Source organism: Camelina sativa, chromosome 15, assembly GCF_030686135.1.
Source record: "Camelina sativa cultivar CO46 ecotype springtype chromosome 15, ASM3068613v1".
NCBI lineage: Eukaryota > Viridiplantae > Streptophyta > Magnoliopsida > Brassicales > Brassicaceae > Camelina > Camelina sativa.
In genome coordinates, this window is record NC_141894.1 from 29,068,758 (window position 1) to 29,090,154 (window position 21,397).

The window sequence follows — 21,397 nt, forward strand, 5'->3', positions numbered from 1 at the left end:
AGTGTAGTGAACGCCAAGAATCTAACACCCCTCTAAATTAGTTTAGTACTATATATACTAAAGAAGAAAAAAAGCATAAGTATTCATTAATATTTGTGTGTTGTTGATGGGAAGGTAGTTCGTATAATAATTAAGGAAGGAGAGTAATGGAGAGAGTGACCGGTTGGAGAAGTGATCGGGCGGAGATAGAGACGAGAGCAGCGTTTGGGTCGGTGAAAGAAGCGGTCGCCATGTTCGGAGAAAAAGTTTTAGCCGGAGAGATCTATGCAACTAGGCTTAGAGAGGTAAACAATGCTCCTTATCACAAATATATGGCTACTTTCAACATTTTTATTTTGGGAATATGTATAATAGTGTATATATGTTGAGAATAAATATAACATTTTAACCTATAAAATAAACTATTAACAACACACACATTTTTATTTTTAGGTATATGTGTGTGTAAATTTAACAAAAGATAAATTATATCTATAAAGCTTCTTCATTATGAAAAATTATATATTCATATACGTGCGTGTGTTTATATGTAACACGTCCACCATTGATATGTCATTGTATATTTGTGTATATAATGACATCACATGTATTTGACGGCTTCAGATTCGGATAAAGGAAACAAAATCAATTCCGAGTGGGCTGACTCCTCTATCAAGACTACGATCTCTTACACTCGAGCTCGATCAGACCAGAGAAACTCTTACAAGAACCCTACAACTAAACACCATCCTCACCAACAGAATCAAAACTCTAACACAAGAACTTGAACATGGGAGGAAGGAGATACAACATCTCAGCAGGACGAGGTCGAGTCGCCTAGACAATCCGGAGATTGAGGAACTCAAGTTCGTGGAACAGCATCACACGAAGACGACGTCTAAAGATGTTGATGAAGAGGTTGTAACGACGGAGGAGCTGGAGAAGAGGAGACTCGTCACATTCGCGAGCTCGCCTTTGCTGACGCGTGTGATGTCAAACGTCAGGGAAGAAGAAGAGGGGAATAATAAAGAGAAGGATTTTGAGAGAGATTGTTCGGTCAAGAAGACAAAATCAAAGAGGGGTTTTGCTCCGTTCATGGGATGGTTTAGAGCAAACCGAGGACGAGATTGATCTATATAAGTCCAACAATGCTTGGTCATATTTGATTATTTATTTTTACATCGTTGTATACTTGTATAACATATAGTCAATGTGTATCAGTATCGTTCTAAGAGTTTGATGAATAATATGTTAAAATGTGCATCTCGCAGTGATCATCAACCTTGGCTCTTTACAATTATCTCGATAGATAAAACATTTATACGCGATCGTTACCGTTTATACGTACATATTATCCTTTGCGATCTTTATGTAGCTGTCATCTTTGTGATATCTAATCTTCAATTCTTGGGTTGTTGTAAATCGTTATGATGTTAGGTTTATGTTTGCATCTAAACCTGCAACTTGGAGATAAAATAATTTCAGACGAAGATATATATATATATATATATTTTTTTTTTGAAAAAGTGTTCCAAATCTAAAGTTTTTGCAAAAATATAATATTTTATAATATAAAAATACCACAAATTTTGGTGTTATAGAAAAATATATAAAAAGTGTCCAGTAAAACAATTTTGGATTAATAACTACCTCACCGTAATATTCACATAACGGATATAAAACTTCTATTTCGGCACATTATAAAAGTTAGCCAACTTAAAAAAATGGCAAATGGACCAAACTGAGGGAATCACAGACCATGATGTTACACAAGCCTCACATCTTTGCTTCTTATAGGAATAACGTACTTTGAAATTTGAATCTCCAAAAAGCATCTAAAGATCTTCTCGGATCCGCAGAAAAAAAAAACTTCATATGTATATCCACTTGTATATGTATACATCACAGGTAAGTAACTCGTTAAGACACACATAACTAAATATGTCAGTGATCTAGACCATATATATGAAAGGAACATATATTCAAATACTTTTATTCAAACAATTATATGTTAACGTGATTCATTCTCTCTTTCTCTCTCTCTCTCTCTTCCGAGTTCAAAATGAATGTGGGCAATGTGGTCAAGATGATAGATGTGTAATTGAGTTTTTGTTTGAAGAAATTAAAAGCCTATTCGATTTGAGATCTCCTTGATGTAGACTCCTTTATTCTTCTCCATGGTTTGGTTTATGGTCTACAATATAACATAAAGAGAAGTAATGAATAAATGAATTAAAATGTTAATGTAACTTTGATTCGGTACCTCGACAGATAAGCTTATACATAGAAGAAATGAATAAATGAATTAAAATGTTAATGTAACTTTGATTCGGTACCTCGACAGGTTGAATCTGAGATCAGTACTTGCAAAAGAAAAGTAGAAGAAATCTGAAGTCTGACGGAAAGAGGTTAAATTAAATTTTGATATTCGGTCCACAAAATACAATAAAACGAAAGATCAGTAACGGTGTGGGAGAGGGTAACAGATTCTTTCCAGTACTAATTTAATCATATTACTAGTATTTGGCCCGTGCATACGCACGAAATTATTATTTGTGATCAAATAATATGTAACTAATTATACATTGTTTGCACTATAATCAGTTTAATTTGGCAAAAAAATTCCGAATCCAATTTTGCTGTAATGGTTTTCGAAGAGTTATTATTTTTCAATATGTTACGTTACGTGTTATTATTTTACCTAGAGGAAGGTAAAACACACTTTCAAATAACTAAATTTAGACATTCCAAGATATGAATGATTTAGGAAAAAAGTCCATATTACAAATAAAAAATAAAGGCTTATAAAATATGTCTTAGAGAGAAGAATTGAATTTGACTCTGTGTGAAATAGAAGACTAACCTTGTGGTTGTTGTTGTTCCATTTGGTCTTGTTCTTCTCATGTTTGCCGCCCATCATCCTCCACCTACGTTGTTGTAATTCATAGAATAGTCTTGTTCCTTCACCCAAAAAGTTCAGTTCCATTAAATTTATATACATATATATATAGGATATATATATAGTATTTGAATTAAATGACTTACTGTTTGGTACGTACCATAGATCCATAGACATGGCTAGTTGGCTACTTGAGTAGCCATTAGAAGCATTAACAGCACCACATTCAGTACCTGAGCTTGCATGATTTAAATTCCCTTCAAACAATTATACGTATATATTGTGATTCCACACCATACAATATATACAGAGAAAATGAAGAAAGAGACATAAAATTAGTGATTTTTCTATACTGACCAAAAGCCCTAATTTCGTTACAAATCACATATAAAATTAAAATCACGTGAGTCTAGTTTCCATTACACAACAAAGAAACCGTTCTTTAGATGCAAATCTGGTTTGCCCCAATGAAGATCCATAACTTCACTTATACGTACGTCATTAGTCATTACATATACATATATCCATCAAAATCACATGTACATAAAATTTTCTTGGGCTCGGTTATTTTTACTAATTCATACATAAGAGAATTTGTTAGAAATACTCTTTTTAATATACTCTTTATCAGAAATACCATTTTTTGCAATTTTTACTTTTGGATTCCATTAATTTTTAATGACCTTTTACACCTACTTGAAAAATATTTTAGTAAAATAACAAAAATTTCCACCAAAAACAATTCCCGCCAAAAAGATTTTTGACAAAAAATTTCAAAAAAAAAATTTACAAGACTTTTATAAGGTTTTTTATAAAGTTTTTTTATAAGGTTTTAAACGATTTTTAAATATTTATAAGACATTTATAAAGTGTTTATAAGTAGAAACCTTATAAAAGCATTATAAAAACTTTATAAAAACTTTATAAAAACCTTGTAACTACCGTATAAAAATCTTATAAAAGCCTTATAAAAAACTTTATAAAATTTTATAAAACCTTATAAAAATCTTTCAAATGTTTACAAAGTTTTTATAAGGTGTAAATTTCAAAAAAATTTATGGGTAAATCCAATTTCGTAATTTTTGCAAGTTTCTTTTTTTTTTGGCGGAAATTTTTTTCGATTATGGTGATTGTGCATTTTTGCTTTCACTCAACTCAAAGAAAGGGTAATTTGGTCATTTGTACATAAAGAGTGATAGTTTTGAAAATGATTAACATGTAGAAATATTTTTGAAAAGGGAGATGGAAAAATGGACATTTTTGAAAACTCTTTCATATAACTAGTTCATAGTAATATATATAATTGACATAGTTAATTAAAAAAAAATCACCTGAATAGCATTTTTAAAATCTTCTTAACAATTTTTAACATTTTATATACATACATATATCTATCAAAGTCATATATGTGATCTTGTTAGTTTTTTTTTTCTTTTTTTTTTTTTCGTTAAGTTATGTAATAGGTAGACAGGTAGTGGTGTAAATGTTTCATAAATAGTAATACACGTTCGTAGGGAGTGAGACTTGATCACTAGTGTGACGATGCCTTTTTTTTCGTTTGTCAACATTAAATCGAGTACGCGGGTAACACAACTTAGTGAAGTCGAACTCCGATGGATTGGTCGCAGAAATATTGTTATAACCACTTGACTAAAAACACTTCTCAATACCTTCTTTTATATATATTTTTTTTTTGATATTTTTATTAGTTTTTAAACAATCTCATCATACAATCTTAACATTTTATATTTAACTTGTCGCCGTTATAAAGATCATAACTCATTTTATCATATAATTCATTACATTTAGTCTGTGGTATGCTATAAATATGTTAAATATATTTATTTTTAAAAACATTAGAGTATTTTTGGTCATTTTTTAATATGTTAATTATTTATCATATTCTTTAAAAAATCAAGTTAATCTTGAACATTAGAATTTCCCAATAAATTGTTTTTTATCATCGTACTCGAAATTCAAATTCTCCACCATCTCTAAAAATCAAAGAAGGGCAAAAATGAAAATGGCCAAAAAGAGGGTATTTTTGAAAAAGTATATATCAAAAAGGTTATTTTTAACAAATTCTCTATATTTTTTAGATTTTTTTGAACATATGTGCGATGTACCAATAGTTTTACATCATGTTTTGCGGTTTTTTGTTAATTGGAATCTTATTTTCTTGAAATTATGTATTTTCTAATCTCCTCAATGGTATTTGTACTTCACTTTCTCTCGTCTTTAAAGGTTACAATGGTTAGGTTGAAGATATAAGAAATTTTTTTTTTAGGATTTTTGATTTGTTTTTTGGTTTTTTTAAAAAAATCAATCGCAATCATCCGCAACTGCAAATGCTTACGAGAAGCAGCTTTTGGAATTCCATGGTTGAGAGCGGTTTACCAATCACTAGCAACCGCTACCTCCCACAAACTCACCAATCAACACCTTTCTTTTTCTCCTCAAAATCACCTTGCTTTTTACACTATCTCCAACGTGGCTTTTAATTATAATGACATCTTTCATAATTACTTTGGGGCATTTTCAAAAATGTCCTTTTTTAAAAATACCCTTGGATGTTAACCTTTTTAAAACTATTCTTCTTTATGTGCAAAATGACTAAATTACCCTTTCTATGAGTGACAATAAGAATGTACAGTCATCAAAGTCATAAAGTTTCCCGCTAAAAAATATATAAAAAATTTCCCGCCAAAAAATAAAAAGTTTTCCAGCAAAAAAAATATTTTTCGGTCAGAATAAAAAAAATTTCTGCCAAAAAATGAAAACATTTCCCGCCAAATTTTTTGAAATTTATATCTTATAAAAAACGTTTTAAAAAGATTTTTATAAAGGTTTACAAGGTTTTTATATATTTTTAAAATTATTTTTAAAAAGGTTTACAAGGCTCTTTCGCCCACAAGCCCATTCAACAAGTATTACCCGAGATTTTCTGGTTTAATCGGAGTTTAAGATCATTCGGTTTATTTTGGCCTAGGTCAGTATGTCATTGTTGTCAACTCCTGAACCAACATAAAACATAGATGTTTTGTGCTACCTTGTCTGCTGATAGTGACAATTTTATAAACATGATGAAAATGCCTCATTACTTTTCTTTACGTCGTCTAGATATGTTGTCAGTAGAGACGGTGCAAATATGTTTTTGCAAATTGCAATGGTGATGTTTAGTACTTAAGATACAACTAGAATAGGATATGTGCTAGAGTAAAGGTTGATATTTAAAAATATATATATATATATATATTATAAGTTCTATATTGCTATTTTTATTATGTCGAAAAATATGTTTATGTATGTCGATTTGGTATAACTGATTATATCACCTTGTTAATTTGGTGGATATATCCAAACTTTTTTTTATCTTATTTTGTATAGTATTTACCTTGTTAAATTTGTTAATATTGTGGAAAGCTTAAGAATTTTGTTTAGATAATTAGGTATAAAGAAATAATTTGTTTAGAGATTTGTTAATATGTGCATATGTTTGTAAAGAAATGATGTATATATAATATATTTATAATATTAGAAATAATAACTTTAAGTTTTGGTATTTATTAAAATGGTAAGAATTTGTTATGTAAATCATACAAATAAAATGTCATATTAGCGAATGTACTTACGTTTTATCAATAAGGAGATGATATTTTGATTTTTATTTGTTTGTTGGTGTTTTTATTAGTGGGATTTTCGCTTTATTTCTAAACTCTTTTAATAGTTATTGTTTTTTTAACAATCCTATTTTTATATTAATTATAACGGCTACTGTATAGATATAAGATAACTCTTTAGTAGTATAGATTTTGAATCTAATTAATTAAGATCAATTTTTATGTCAATATTTATATTTATAGTAATATTTATATTTATATATATTGACATGGAAAAAAAAATTACTATTAATAATAACCACGAGTGTCACAGTAAATATATCTATTTTGTTTTGTTTGTTTAGCTATCTTCTATTTAATAGAAGAGAATGTAGCTGTTAGATTAGAGAGCTAGGTTTTGAAATTAAACAATTGTAAATCATCGATGTTTTGAAATTAAACAATGTCGTTGGTGCCAATTCCTGAACCAACATAAAACATAGATGTTTTGTGCTACCTTGTCTGCTGATAGTGACAATATGATAAACATGATGAAAATGCCTCATTACTCTTCTTTACATCGTCTAGATATGTCGTCAAGTAGAGACGGTTGCAAATATGTTTTTGCAAATTGCAATGGTGATGTTTAGTACTAAAGATACAACTAGAATAGGATATGTGCTAGAGTAAAGGTTGATATTTTGTTATTATTTAAAAATAAATATTATAAGTTCTATACTGTTATTTTTATTATGTCGTGAAAATATGGTTATGTATGTTGATTTGGTTTAAATGATTAAATTACATTGTTAATTTGGTGGATATATTCAAACTTTTTATAGATATCTTATTCTGTATAGTATTTACCTTGTTAAATTTGTTAATTATTGTTTCTTTAACAATCTTATTTTATATTAATTATAACGGCTCTAAGGTAACTCTTTAGTAGTATAGATTTTGAATCTAATTAATTAAAGATCAATTTTTATGTCAATATTTAAATTTATAGTAATTTCTTTGAGAAAATAAAATAAAATTTATATTTATAGTAATAATAACATATATATTGACATGGAAAAAGAATTAAAAAAAGTTAATATTAATAATAACCACGAGTGTTACAGTAGATATATCTATTTTGTTTTGTTTGTTTAAGGGATTTTAGTAATAAAACCCCTCGAGTAAAGAAAAATCATAAGAAAAACCCTCAATTATATATATTTAATGGAAAACCCCCTCAACTAAAAATCCGTTAATTTTTACCCTCCTCCGTCTACAGTGCCGTGAAGATTAAACAGATACAGTTAACCTGCGAGACAACATTTTTTCAGAAATAAAAAACAAGATTTTTTTTTTTTTTAACGGCTTCTTATTACGATTAATTAGATGTTACATCTTAGTTCTTGAAAAAGGAAATAAGGTACATGAGAAAATACATGATAACATGAATTGTTTGGAATTGAGGTCTTTGACAAAAGGTCTGCAGCTTGGTTGTTGTTCCTTGGCGTCCACTCAAATAGGACATTATCAAAACGTGTTTTCCAGTAGTTGATGTTGCGGATCCAGTTAAAACTCTGGAAATTTAGCACTCGTCCTTCTAGAATATCTTTAACTTGCTTGCAATCTCCCTCAAAGATGACTTGTCGATGTCCTTTGCTCCAGCAGTGTTGCATTGCAATGAGTAGTGCTTGTAATTCACTTTCTAAAGGTGACGCAGTGGATTGACCAGCATTAAGAAAGTGTCCATTCTCATTTCGTATTAACCAGCCTAATCTTGCTTGTCGAGTACCACTGTTGAAAGAACCATCATAATTGCACTTGAACCATCATAATTTCGTATTACCATTGGTTTTTCCACTCAATGGTCAAAGATAAAAAACGAGATTTATACAACACGATTTGCAACTGAAATAACAAGATGTTTTTATACCCAAATATAAATCCCCAAAATTGATGAACCCTAATTTATGAAAGTGAAATTCTCAGAATTTTTGTAATGTTGAAGTCAATTAGGAGGTTTCTTCTGGAAAATGATCGACGAAAACGCAAATCTCATCTAAGATATTAAATTTGAGGTTGTAGCCTCTGTTTTTAAAATTCTGTTGTTTATTCTTGCTATAACTCTTGATGCTCATTCTCGTGTAGCCTCTGTTATTCATGAGAACAATTTTTTTTTTTTCGTGTGTAAATCATGAGAATAATTTTCATAGTAACTAACGACACTGATTTGCAAAATAGTGTAGAGTGGATGCGGCTGGAACTTACAAGATGCTAAGGTAATTGTGTTTTATTGATTTCTACTCCATCTTTTTGATTTGAAGGATAATAGATGTGTTGAGTTTTTTGGATTAGTCACCAATCTTCCATATCAAAAAACTCAACACATCTATTATCCTTCAAATCAAAAAAGATGGAGTAGAAATCAATAAAACACAATTACCTTAGCATCTTGTAAGTTCCAGCCGCATCCACTCTACACTATTTTGACTATGGCGAGTACAGCAGATGGTTCATACAATGGTGGTGAGACAAGATGTTTAAGGCTTGATTTTGAAGCCCCAAGTTTAGCAATGTTGACAAATATGGTTTCAAGTGCTGGTTATGCAGAAAATATGAGTAAGTTTTCTTACTTCCCATCTGGAGTAGTAGGACAAAACCGTAAGGATTTGTGTGGTGATAGTGATGTTCTTGAAATGATTACGTATACACATGAGTCGGAAAGCATTAATTTGTATGTTGTTAGGTCAGATGATCCTTATCTAGATGATGTTCTTATTGGAGAAAGGGAAGAAGAAGAGGAACCTGAGTATGAACTGTCTGGTTTTTACTGTAATGATTATGTTGTGAGTGATGACTCGGATGATGATGGTGCTAGTATAGAGTTTTATGAAGGGCAAGAATTTGTTTCGAAAGAGAAGTGTAAGGAAAAAATTGAGAAGTATGTTGTGAAAGAGAAGGTGAATATACATTTTAAGAGATCAGAAAGGAAGAAAGTAGGAGTGTGTGCTCAGGATAGTTGCAAGTGGAGAATATATGCATCAATAAGTAGTAGTCGTTCAGATAAAATGGTTGTTAGATCTTATAAAGGAACCCAAGTTGTTATCCTCTAGGTGTTGTGGATCTTTATAAGGCCCCAAAAATAGCTGCTGATTTTTTGAATGAGTTTAGGACTAATCCAAAACTGTCTGCTGACCAAATAATGCAGAGGTTGTATCTAAATGGTCTTCGGGTTTCAAAAACTGTCTGCTGACCAAATAATGCAGAGGTTGTATCTAAATGGTCAGAGTGCAAGACAGATTATGAAACACATCATCACTGATGAGTAGTATGCTGAGCAGTTTACAAGAATGTATGATTATGTTGAGGAGCTGAGAAAGACTAATCCTGGTTCAACAGTTATTTTAGGTACAAAAGATTGAGTTTTTGAGAAGTTCTACACTTGCTTCGATTGCTTGGAAATAAAATTGTGATTCATGTGTTTGTGTTTGCAGACATGTAGCAACTGCCAACAAACTAGTTGGACACAACAAACGCAAATGTAAACTTGAACCAGTGTCCAAGCCACTCAACTTGCCTCCAGGAAGACCTTCAAAGAGACAAAAGACCACCCAATGAAGTTAGCTTGTCATATGAATTCTTGGCTTTTCTAGATATTGTTGTTGCAACATGTTTAATTTGGGCGTTAATCGTGTTTTCATAATTTTGTATGTTCTAATAGGTTTAAAATACTCAGATATGTAATGAGATTTTTGGTTCTCTTTCAAAGTTTTTGACTAATTAAAAAACATGTCGTTTTTTTAATTTCCTTAAAATGAAACGTTTAATTTAACTATGTATTAACACATTAACCATCCAAATTTAACGCAATGTATAATTTAATTAAAATCCCTTTGTTTAACTATCTTCTATTTAATAGAAGAGAATGTAGCCGTTAGATTAGAGAGCTAGGTTTTGAAATTAAACAATCGTAAATCAACCTTGCTTAGAAAGAAAAGGTGTTTTTTTTTTGTTGCCGTTGAAGTTCTCGGGCTCGGGTTCCGTAAACAGCGACGATCCTTGTCCAGATTCGAGTTTATCGTACATCAACCTTGCTTAGAAAGAAAAGGTTTTTTTTTTTGTTGCCGTTGAAGTTCTCGGGCTCGGGTTCACTAAACAGCGACGATCCTTGTCAAGATTCGAGTTTGATTAATCATCGGCAAAGGTTTTGATTTGCAGAATTATACAAGTGTTTGCCCAAAACGTTTCTGTTTCCATTGAAGTTCTCTGTCTTTATCTCTCTTTCTCTGCAGTTTCTGAAAGATGAAGATCAATCTAATCGTTTCTGCTTTCTCCTTGTTTTCGGCACTGGGATTAACTCTGGCTTCTACCTGGTATGCTGAACTCAGCAACGATGGGTCTGAAATATTCATTGAACTGGCATGTGCGTATATACTTCTTCTCGCTATTGGCTTGTCAATTCTCACCATGGTCAGAAACCTTCTCGATATTGGCTGGATAAAATTCTTCGTGCTCTCTCTCATTGGTACCTTCTTGGCTTGGGTAACGGATGAAATTTCGGAGCATCACCCGGAACCACTGACGGTTGCTTCAGTTTTATTGGCTTCTATCTGTAAAGAAAATAATTATTTCTTACCCATGCATGTGGTCTTATAGGTAGTAGGTTATTTAATTGGGTTTGTTATATTTTGTTTTAATCATTTGGGAACTAAAAAGACATGTGTTAAGCTACATGTGAAACTTATGCTTATAAGGACAAGTACTAAGCTACATGTCATGCTAAAGCTTATAAGAGGACAAGTATGAAGTAACATGTTATGTTTGAAGAAATGCTAGACACTTGTCCTCACACTTGTCACCACTGTCTTCATCTCTACTATGATGGATGGTTGAGATTAAATTGGAAGACAAAACCCTTATGAGGAGTAAGGTCCTCTTCCCTCCTATAAATAGATGGTTTGCTCCATCACAAATCATCACAAAAACAAAACAACACATAAAGAAATGAGTTTATAGGAAAGGGGAGAGAAATCTTATCTTCCACCTAAAGATCAACTAAGAGTTTCTTTTCAAGTCTTCAAGCCAAGCCATTGAAGAAGTAGAAACCATTCAAGGAAGCATCATTTCTACAATGAGTGGAGGTATTACTTTAACCCTCTTTATGATTCTATTTTGTGATTAATGTAGATGTTTAAGATCTTGGGGTTCATGTTAAAATATGTTTAACACTATCCACTTCTACGTCACCTCACATTGGTTTGGAATTCAAACCGACTACGGTGTTGTTATAGGACTCTTGATGGTTGCTGCGACAGAGTGTATTCACTTGACGAAGATAGATTTTGTCAAAATACTTCTTATTGGAAAAAGGGGATGCAGCCCATCAGAATCTCAGATGCAGGATGTTGAGATAAAGGATTTAGGCTTGGAGGATCTAGAGGGACAAGATCATAATCTGGCAATTGTTCCTTTCTAACCACCTCAGGTTGCAGCAACTGTAAGAATATATATATATATTATAATGAAAAATAGACTTAGTGCATACATATCATGAACAAGATACTTAATTTACAACATGAGTATTTAGAAATGAAGAAAGAACAATAGCAAGTTCGTGTAGATCTGGTTAACGAATTTCTCTATCTCTCTTTCTCTTACTTCACTCATTTTTTTTCAACGATTGATTCATTTTGCTTTACTCGGGTATTACGCGCCTATGTATGTAATAAAAGATTTCTATTTTTTTTTTCTTATTTTCCTTTATTTAAAAAGATCTACATTTTTTTCTTTATTTTGAAAACTACACCATATTTTTCTCCACCTAATTTATCTCATCCTCAAGATCCGTAATTCACTACTCAAGAACAATCATCGTCAAGAACCCAGAGAATCCATAAATCATTAAAACTAGCATGCTCAAATGACTAAATTAACCTAATTACAAATAATAATATATTTGATATATACAAAAAACATAAACATGTAAAAGAACTCACCATTTGAGATTATTTCAACCACGGTCGGAATCAAATCAGTTAGATGTGTTAATTAAGCTGCTATAACCATTACTGTTTGCCCATCTATTGGATTATATATATATATATAATTTAATATTAAGTTTTATCATGAACCTTAATTGGGATAACTTCCCCTATTGTATCTCAAATTCTATAAAATTGATAGTAATTCTTGCGCAATCAAAGAGATAGACCTTACGAGGGTGTTTTTTAATCCCTAAGAATCTGCTTCAAATTCTCTCCAAATATGCAAAAATGCGAAACAAAAATAAAATACTACATATGAACGACAATAACCTCATCCTTAAAATCAGTGGCGCCTAGGCCGATTTTTTTAACACTGCTATATATTAAAGAAAAAAGCATAAGTATTCATTAATATTTGTGTGTGGTTGATAGGAAGGTAGTACGTACAATAACTAAGGAAGGAGAGTAATGGAGAGAGGGAGTGGTTTGAGAAGTGGTCGGGCGGAGATAGAGACGAGAGCAGCGTTTCGGTCGGTGAAACAAGCGGTGGCCATGTTCGGAGAAAATTTTTTAACCGGAGAGAGATCTATGCAACTAGGCTTATTTGAGAGGTAAACAAAGTTCCTTATCACAAATATATTGCTACTTTCAACATTTTCTTTTGGGAATATGTATTAATGTATATATTTTGAGAATAAACATAACGTTTTTAACCTATAAAATTTTCTATTAACAATACACACACATTTTTATTTTAGTTATATGTGTGTGTAAATTTAACAAAAGATAAAATTATATATAAAGCTTTTTCATTAGGAAAAATTATATATTCATATACGTGCGTGCTTTTATATGTAACACATCCACAATTGTATATTTGTATATATAATGAATAAATTGATACATTCATGTAATAGCTTTTTTAATTTATCCATCACATGTAATAGAAAAAAAAAATTGACACATTCCTCATAGCTTTTTACTTGTTACATCACATGATTTTGTTTCCTAGGATACGGACAAAGGAAACAAAATAAATTCCGAGTGGACCGAGTCCTCTGTCAAGCCTACAATCTCTTACATTCGAGCTCGATCAGACCAGAGAAACTCTTACGAAAACGCTACAACTAAACACCATCCTCATCAACAGAATCAAAACTCTAGCACAAGAACTCGAACATGGGAGGAAAGAGATACAACATCTCAGCAGGACGAGGTCGAGACTGTCGAGTTGCCTAGAAAATCCGGATATTGAGAAACTCAAGTGTGTGGAACAGCATCACACGAAGAAGACGTCTAAAGATGTTGACGAAGATGTTGTAACGACGGAGGAGCTCGAGAAGAGGAGACTCGTCGCGATCTCGCCTTTGCTGACCAGTGTGATGTCAAACTTCAGGGAAAAAGAGGAGAGGAAGAATAAAGAGAAGGATTTCAGAGAGATTGTTCGGTCAAGAAAACAAAATCAAAGAGGGGTTTTTCTCCGTTCATTGGATGGTTTAGAGCAAACCGAGGAGGAGATTGATCTGTACATGTCCAATAATGCTTGGTCATATTGATAATATGATTTACATCGTTGTATAACATAGTTAATGTATTTCAATCTCATTCTAAGAGTTTGATGAATAATACTTATTTTAAAATATGCATCTCGCAGTGACCAACCATGGTTCTTTACAATTATCTCGATAGATAAAAATTTTATAGGAAAAGATTGGTGTCTTCATGGACTAATTAAACCTTATAGGCAACTTGTTTTGATATTAATTAGACAAATCTTGATTTGGATCGGGCTTAAAGTAAAGGGTGCAGCCTACCCATAACAATGTTAGGTTTATGTTTGCATCTAAACTTGTAAGTTAGAGAAAATAGGATGTGAGATATGATTTTTGACTATGATAAATATAGATCAGTTTTTGCAAAAATATAATGTTTTATGATATAAAAATACCACAATTTATTGGTTATAGAAAAAGTGTCCACTAATACAATTTTGGATTAATAGCTACTTTACCGTAATATTCACATATAAAAGTTAGCCAACTTTAAAAAATGGCAAATGGACCAAACTGATCCAAACAAGTCTTTTAGGAAGAATTTCACATAAGGAATCACAGACCATGATGCTACACAAGCCTCACATCTTTGCTTCTTAAAGGAATAACGTACTTTGAATCCCCAAAAAGTATCTAAAGATCTTCTCGGATCCGCAGAAAAAAAAACCCTTCATATTTATATCCACTTGTATATGTATACATCACAAGTAAGTAACTCGTTAAGACACACATAACTACATATGTCAGTGATCTAGACCATATATATGAAAGGAACGGAAAAACGGCCAATTCCCCTCCCCCCAAACTTAGTTACTTTATCGCATTCATATATAAAACTTTCAAGTATGCTTATAACTACATGAACTAACTAATAATTTGAATTTTCTACATAAACTATATAAATATGGCCAAAACCCACAAATCTAAATATGCCGTTAGTTAAACCGTTAGTGACGCTGACTAGGATGCCACGTGGATGAACCAAGTGACTGTGTTTTACAAAAACAAGTCAAAACGACGTCGTTTCATCTAAATTAAAATTAAAAAAAAAAAAACAATTTCAACACTCGAACCCGTAACCTCACTAATTCCAAATTCAGTTCAAGACCATATATGCTACCACAATTCTCGGAACAAATCCAAACATAAATAAATATATACCCTCATTTTTCTTTTCTTCTCCCTCCTCACGAGCAATTGATAGGAGGAACAAATCTAGGGTTTCAAATTTAGTCTTTTGGTGTCTTTCAGAAATATTTCCATCTGGGTTATGTTATTGACGCACTTAGTGTTTGAAATTCTTATCAAAATCTGTAAAATTGGGCGTTTTCATATTGTCTCAACTCTCAACTTGGGTATTGATGAAAGGAGTTTTTAGGGTTTTAATGTTTTTTTTGCTAAATTGAGTAAACTATTTGATTCGTTGGTCTTTGATAATGCTTAACGAAACCGAGCTTCGATTGAGACAGATGATGGTTCGTACTCGTAGAGTAAGTGATAAAACGAGATATACTTCACGAGGAGAAGGAGAAGGAGAAAGAGAAGAAAAAGAAGTGTATATATACACTTATTCTTGGAGTTGTAATGAGAATTATTGTAGCACAGTTGGTATTGAACTTAGTTCGATTATTTGTAGGTCACGGGTTCGAGTATTAGAATAGGGCATTTTTTAATCGTTTTGTCCTTCCACGTGGCATCCTAGTCAGCTACACTAACAGTTTAACTAACGGCATCTTTAAATTTGTGGGTTTTGGCCATATTTATATAGTTTATGTAGGAAATTCAAATTATTAGTTAGTTCATATAGTTATAGGCACACTTGAAAGTTCTATGTATGAATGCGATAAAGTAACTAAGTTTGGGGGGGGAGGGGAATTGGCCGTTTTCCCATGAAAGGAACATACGTTCAAATACTTTATTCAAACAATTATATGTTAACGTGTATCATTCTCTCTCTCCTCCTCGTTCAAAATGAATGTGGGCAATTTGGTCAAGATGATGGATGTGCAATTGAGATTTTGTTTGAAGAAATTAAAAGCCTATTCGATTTGAGATCTCCTTGATGTAGACTCCTTTATTCTTCTTAAGGGTTTGGTTCATGGTCTACATAATAACATAAAGAGGGATTGATCACGTAAGCTTATACATAGAAGAAATAAATGAAACTTTGAGTCGGTATCTCGACATGGTTGAATATGAGATCAGTATTTGCAAAAGAAAAGTAGAAGAAATCTGAAGTCCAGAAATCAACTAACGGAAAGAGGTTTAACTGAATTTTGATATGCGGTCCACAAAATACAATAAAACGAAAGCTCAGTAGTTTACCAAAATATATATATGAATTAATATTTTTAAATGATCAGAATTAAAAACAAAATACATTTTTTTCATTCACTATGAATAATATGTTCATTCGTGAGTAGATAAATATTGTTATGACTTAGAATGTTATGTATATTCCGTATGTTAACAACATGCAATATTAAAAGTAAATATCATAAAGTTTGCACATATAACGATCACATGTGAATAGTATTTGTTTTACGAAAGTATAAATATTGGTCATACTTTTTTTTACATCAGTTATGGGACTCTTTAAATATTAACAGCTAAAATAATGGAAAACCCCAAAAGGTTCTGAGTTTATAAATTGTTTACACTAAATCTAGATCAGATTTCTCGAGAATATGTGTTTTTTTTACAGTTATCGATGCAAAGGTTGTTAGAATTTTCCACATTAGAAAATAGTAGTAGATTTTTCGTCGTAACCAAAAATTGTGACGTAGGAAAAAGTTATTTTATCGTGGATAATTCATGACTTCATATGTGCGGGGAGAAAAATTGGTGTGACGACTTTGTTGGTCAAATTATTTATTGTAATCGTATATGCTAACCTCAATCAATTGATCATATCGCGAGATTTTATGTTGGATAGCCCTTTTATTTTGCGGGGTCACGTGGCTTGTAAGTTTGACATGGCCTATATCATACCAAATGTTTCTACCAAGTTCGGTATATCAAAGTTGTAATGGTATTCGCACTACCTTCGAAAAATGCAACAATATAAAGAGTTGGCATTTCTTTGTCACTGTGTGTGTTGAGTGTAAGACTCACGGATTAAAAGTAGGCGTGGGAGATCTATCCATTTGAAAGTCGTTTGTGGATTTAGCAATCATGCGTTATATGTTGAATCGTTGGTATATATACTACTGAATAACAATAAATTAAATGTGCACAACAAAATACCTAAAAATATAATTTGTATACAAGACATAAGTCACATAATAATCAATATCGTGAACCACCACTAAAATACGCAATCAAAATACAGTCTACTACTATTTTCAGATGATTAACAAGTTATGGAAACAATATTTTACTAATCAAACTATTGGACCACATTTGCTAACTAAAAAGCAACTTTTAGTCACAAAATTTTATATGACTAAAGTTTTAATTATCAAACCAGAGGTTTTGAGTTGCTGCACAGCAATCTAATCTTGTTAGCAAATGATACCATTTTTATCTACTATTAATAAATTTCAAACAAAAAATAATATTAATTTGTTATTGACTATTATATTTTGAAAAAATGTGTTATAGTACCTTATCTCTAATAGATTGATATTTCAATATTTTCACACATATTAAGAAAACTTAAACTTTTTCTTTCTAAACTAATTTATAATCATTTTTTGTAGAAAAATAAAATTTAACTCATTAAATAATATGCCACTTAGGAAAAGGTATAAAGTAAAAACATCATTTTAATTTTTTAATCTACAAAATCAATTTTAGGAAAACAATTTTTTTCCAAAACATCAATTTATCAGGGACAGGGAGAGTATTATTTAGAATCTAAATGGTGACACTAGTTTAAGGAATTAAAAAGTAAGGAATTTTATCTTGGTTACACCATTTACAGAATAGTGCAATTTGAAGAATTTCAGTCAAATTATTTGGTTACATGATATTTTACTATTTTCAATGATTTTATTATGATTATTATAATTCTATTTTAATTATATATACTTTAATATTACAAATCACAGTTTTCATAATTTTTATTAGTTTGCATAATTATATATAAAAGTTAGTTAACTATTCTTAAGATAGGTTTTAAAAAAAAAATATTAAGTGAATTTTAAATAAAAAGCTAATTCATCTACTCCGTTTATATACAAACAAAATTCACTTGATAAATTTTTAATCCACTTAACACAAATATATCATGTGTATTTTTCATTTGGCCGAAATATGAAACTATACAGTACATAGTCCAGTAATTATTTTGTTTCCTTATTACAGTATTACTTTTTGCTTTTGGATAAAACTTGTGTGACAGGAGAAAAGGGACATATAACGAGGCAGTCCAGCCAAAGAAATGAGATCCTAATATTAATTAAATTTTCAATGTAATAATTATGAGCGTTGTTTACGATAAAACAGAGGGTTCAAACTACAAAAAATATACTCTTCTTTCTTTTAATATAAAAACAATGGCTGCATCAATGTCTTAACTGCCACATTTTTGTTCTTGGTACAGATTTCACTAGTATAGGAGGTAACGTATGAAATTTATAAGTAGACAGATCCCACAAAGCCATCTAAACTATTTATAAACTATAGTATCTTTTATATTTATATGATATAGTATTTTTCTATAAAATTCTAAAGCTACGGTTTCATTGAATTTGAACAAGATCTACGACATAGAGGTATAGCAACGAATCTAAAATTTCTAGACATATAGAAATTCCTTGTTTGGACTTAAGACCTTTTTTATTGACTAGAGTCTTTATCTAGGGTAAGAAGAGAACATTCGTCCAGAAAACATTTTCCCTTCAGCAGTTTTTCACTATTTTATGTTTTGTAGCTTAGTTTTTAACACAATTTACGAGATCTAAAGTGTTTCGTTTCGATGGACAAGGCCTTGATGGCCATGTCTTTGGAAGAAGAGGAAGAAGATTTTCCCTTTGTGATACCGGACTTGCTTGAGTTTTTGTCTGTTCAGAGAAATGCCTTAAGTTAATTGGAAGAACCCTAAATCCGCCGTGTCAAAAGATGAAGGATCTGATTCGAGATATGCTTAGGAAGTGGCAGAAACCTGGGAAAATGAAAGGAGTAGCTCTGTCGAATGAGAGGTTCCAGTTCATTTTCAAGTCAGAACATGATCTTCAAGAAGTATTGGATAAAGGTACTCACACGTTCAATGATTGGTCTCTGGCAGTAGATCGTTGGTACGAAAACCCTCCTCCCAATTATCTGCAAACTATTCCGATTTGGGTTCAGATTTGGAACCTACCGGTTAACTATTACACAGCTAAAGCTATCACTGCCTTAGGGGAGCTTCTGGGAGAAGTTAAGGAGGTAGCTTTCGACCCGGAGAAGCCTCAACTTCAAGGATATGTTCGTGTCAAGATTCTCTTCGATGTATCGAGACCTCTGAGAAACTCTAAAGAGTCATCCTTACCCGGTGGGGGTTCCACTACGCTGCGTTTCCAGTACGAAATCAAAAGAGATGCTTCCAGTGTCAACGTTTGACGCATGAAATGGAGGCTTGCCCGATTGTTTTGAAGAGGAACCAAGTTGAAGTAGCAGTTGGTAGGAGTGGAAGGACTCCTTAGAAGCCTGTGAAGACTTCTTTCTTAAAAGAGTCGGACCCTCTCTTTGGAGTTTTGAGGGAGGATCAACTGGGGATCGATCCTGCTACTGGAGGACTTAGGATTGCTGAAGATGTCCTTGAAGGAATGCATCAATATCTTAGGGCCAATACAAATGAGGACTTACAAGTAAAGATTGACAGAATTAAGAAATCAGTTAAGGAAGTGGAGAAGGATCCTATTGCCCAGAAATCAGTCCTCAGGCTTGAGCAGCCTCCCCTGATTCATTTGGATGTGAATAAGAACAAAGGTACTGTCTTTGGCTTCGAGAATGTCGAGAGAGCAGAGCAGAGCGTTCTTCCCCTTGTCAAGAGTGATCTTTCAAAGAACATTGTAAGCCAGCCAGGATCAAATGAAGATTGGTTTGTGGATGTGACCCCATCTAAGCATGCTCTTAGTCCTTTGGCTGAGGACCCAGATCTTTTCCTTGCCTTATCTCAACCTTTTCACGATAGTGCAACGGTTTATAGAACTGGTTTCTATGAAGATGGTTCTTCCGGCTTTAATCTTAAAAAGGTCAAAGCAAGACGTAGACCTCAAAAGAGTGCAAGGAAACCTAAATCGAAGTTACCAAACAGTGGTCTTCCCCATATCGGTTCTGAACTAGGGTTAGAGGAAGGAACTATTGTAAAGAGAAAAGCAGTTTATGAAGGTACAAGCACTACAAAATCCACCAAGCTTAATCCCAGAGAGGTGATCCTAAAAGGGGGATTGCCTAACGACCAATGAGCCTTCTGAGCTGGAATTCCCAGGGTTTGGGACGGTCTCAAGACCTGGCTTTTCCTCATCTCAAGGAGTTGTGTAAAAACTACTTCCCTGAGATGTTGTTCTTGATGGAGACAATGCACAGTAGAGATGTTTTAGTAGATTTGCAGTCGGTGTTAGGGTATGATAGAGTTTTCACGATCCAGCCTGTTGGGAGGTGTGGTGGTTTAGCTATTTTTTGGAAGAATAGTATGAAGATTGATTTCAAGTATGCTGACAAGAACCTTATCGATATGCTTGTACAGTTTGGTGCTGCAACCTTTTTTGTTTCATATATATATGGTCATCCGGATTTAAAAAAAGACAAGTCGTTTGGGAAAGGATTTCGAGGATTGGGATCATGAGAAAGGAGTCTTGGATCATGGTTGGGGATTTTAATGACATTTTCCATAGTGGCCCCAGAAGATGTGATTCCCTTTTCAAACCTTTCAATGAAATGCTAATGGCTTGTGAAATGGAGGAGCTACCAAGTAATGGAAACAGGTTCACCTGGGTGGGGAGAAGATACGACTTGTGGATCCAAAGTAGGCTTGATAGGGGTTCCGGAAACAAAGAATGGTTTGTCGAGTTTCGAGCTTCAAATCAAAGGTTCCTGGAAATGAGAGGGTCCGACCATCGTCATGTCCTTATTAATCTGGTAGCCTCCCAAGATTCCTACACTGGTCATTTTAGATTTGACAGAAGGTTTCTAAACAAACCAAGAGTTAAAGAAGCGGTTGCTCAAGCTTGGGGTTCTAGTGAGGTCAACCAAGGATTCCCCTTAGCCAACCGAGTTCGTAATTGTAGAAGAACCTTAAGTTCATGGAAAAGGGTTAACAATCTGAACTCCAAAACCAATATCAGATTGATTGAGGTGGCTTTGGAGAATGAGCAGTCTTCTCTGTCTCCTTGCTTCTACCAGGTAGTCTTGCTTAAAAAGGATCTGGCAAAGGCGTACAGAGAGGAAGAAATTTATTAG

The 21,397-nt window shown here is 32.4% G+C and overlaps 2 protein-coding genes and 3 pseudogenes across 3 annotated transcripts; all 5 read left to right on the plus strand.

The window, feature by feature from the left end:
* Window positions 1–102: 102 nt before the first annotated feature.
* On the plus strand, window positions 103–1,242 carry LOC104747623 (WEB family protein At2g17940-like). Its single transcript, XM_010469288.3, has 2 exons — window positions 103–284; window positions 604–1,242. The coding sequence occupies exons 1-2, from the start codon at window positions 147–149 to the stop codon at window positions 1,108–1,110; spliced, it is 645 nt and encodes a 214-aa protein (XP_010467590.2). The 5' UTR covers window positions 103–146; the 3' UTR covers window positions 1,111–1,242.
* A 7,612-nt stretch (window positions 1,243–8,854) lies between these two features.
* On the plus strand, window positions 8,855–9,727 carry LOC147927287 (uncharacterized; annotated as a pseudogene).
* A 1,722-nt stretch (window positions 9,728–11,449) lies between these two features.
* Window positions 11,450–14,098, plus strand: LOC104747626 (WEB family protein At2g17940-like; annotated as a pseudogene). Its single transcript, XR_015581504.1, has 4 exons — window positions 11,450–11,615; window positions 11,766–11,971; window positions 12,891–13,069; window positions 13,471–14,098. The product of XR_015581504.1 is annotated as a WEB family protein At2g17940-like (transcript).
* Window positions 14,099–18,932: 4,834 nt separating this feature from the next.
* LOC147927288 (uncharacterized) lies at window positions 18,933–20,403 on the plus strand (annotated as a pseudogene).
* Window positions 20,404–20,779: 376 nt separating this feature from the next.
* On the plus strand, window positions 20,780–21,397 carry LOC147927289 (uncharacterized). Its single transcript, XM_087487385.1, has one exon. It carries the CDS (start codon window positions 20,780–20,782, stop codon window positions 21,395–21,397), a length of 618 nt encoding a protein of 205 aa, XP_087343511.1.

What these genes read in the sequence shown, in the direction of transcription:
- LOC104747623 (XM_010469288.3), top strand. Translation starts at nt 147, where the DNA reads ATGGAGAGAGTGACCGGTTGGAGAAGTGATCGGGCGGAGATAGAGACG. An exon ending in ATGCAACTAGGCTTAGAGAG is followed by an intron (nt 285 to 603) that starts GTAAACAATGCT and finishes TGACGGCTTCAG; the next exon opens with ATTCGGATAAAGGAAACAAA.
- LOC147927289 (XM_087487385.1), top strand. Translation starts at nt 20,780, where the DNA reads ATGAGAAAGGAGTCTTGGATCATGGTTGGGGATTTTAATGACATTTTC.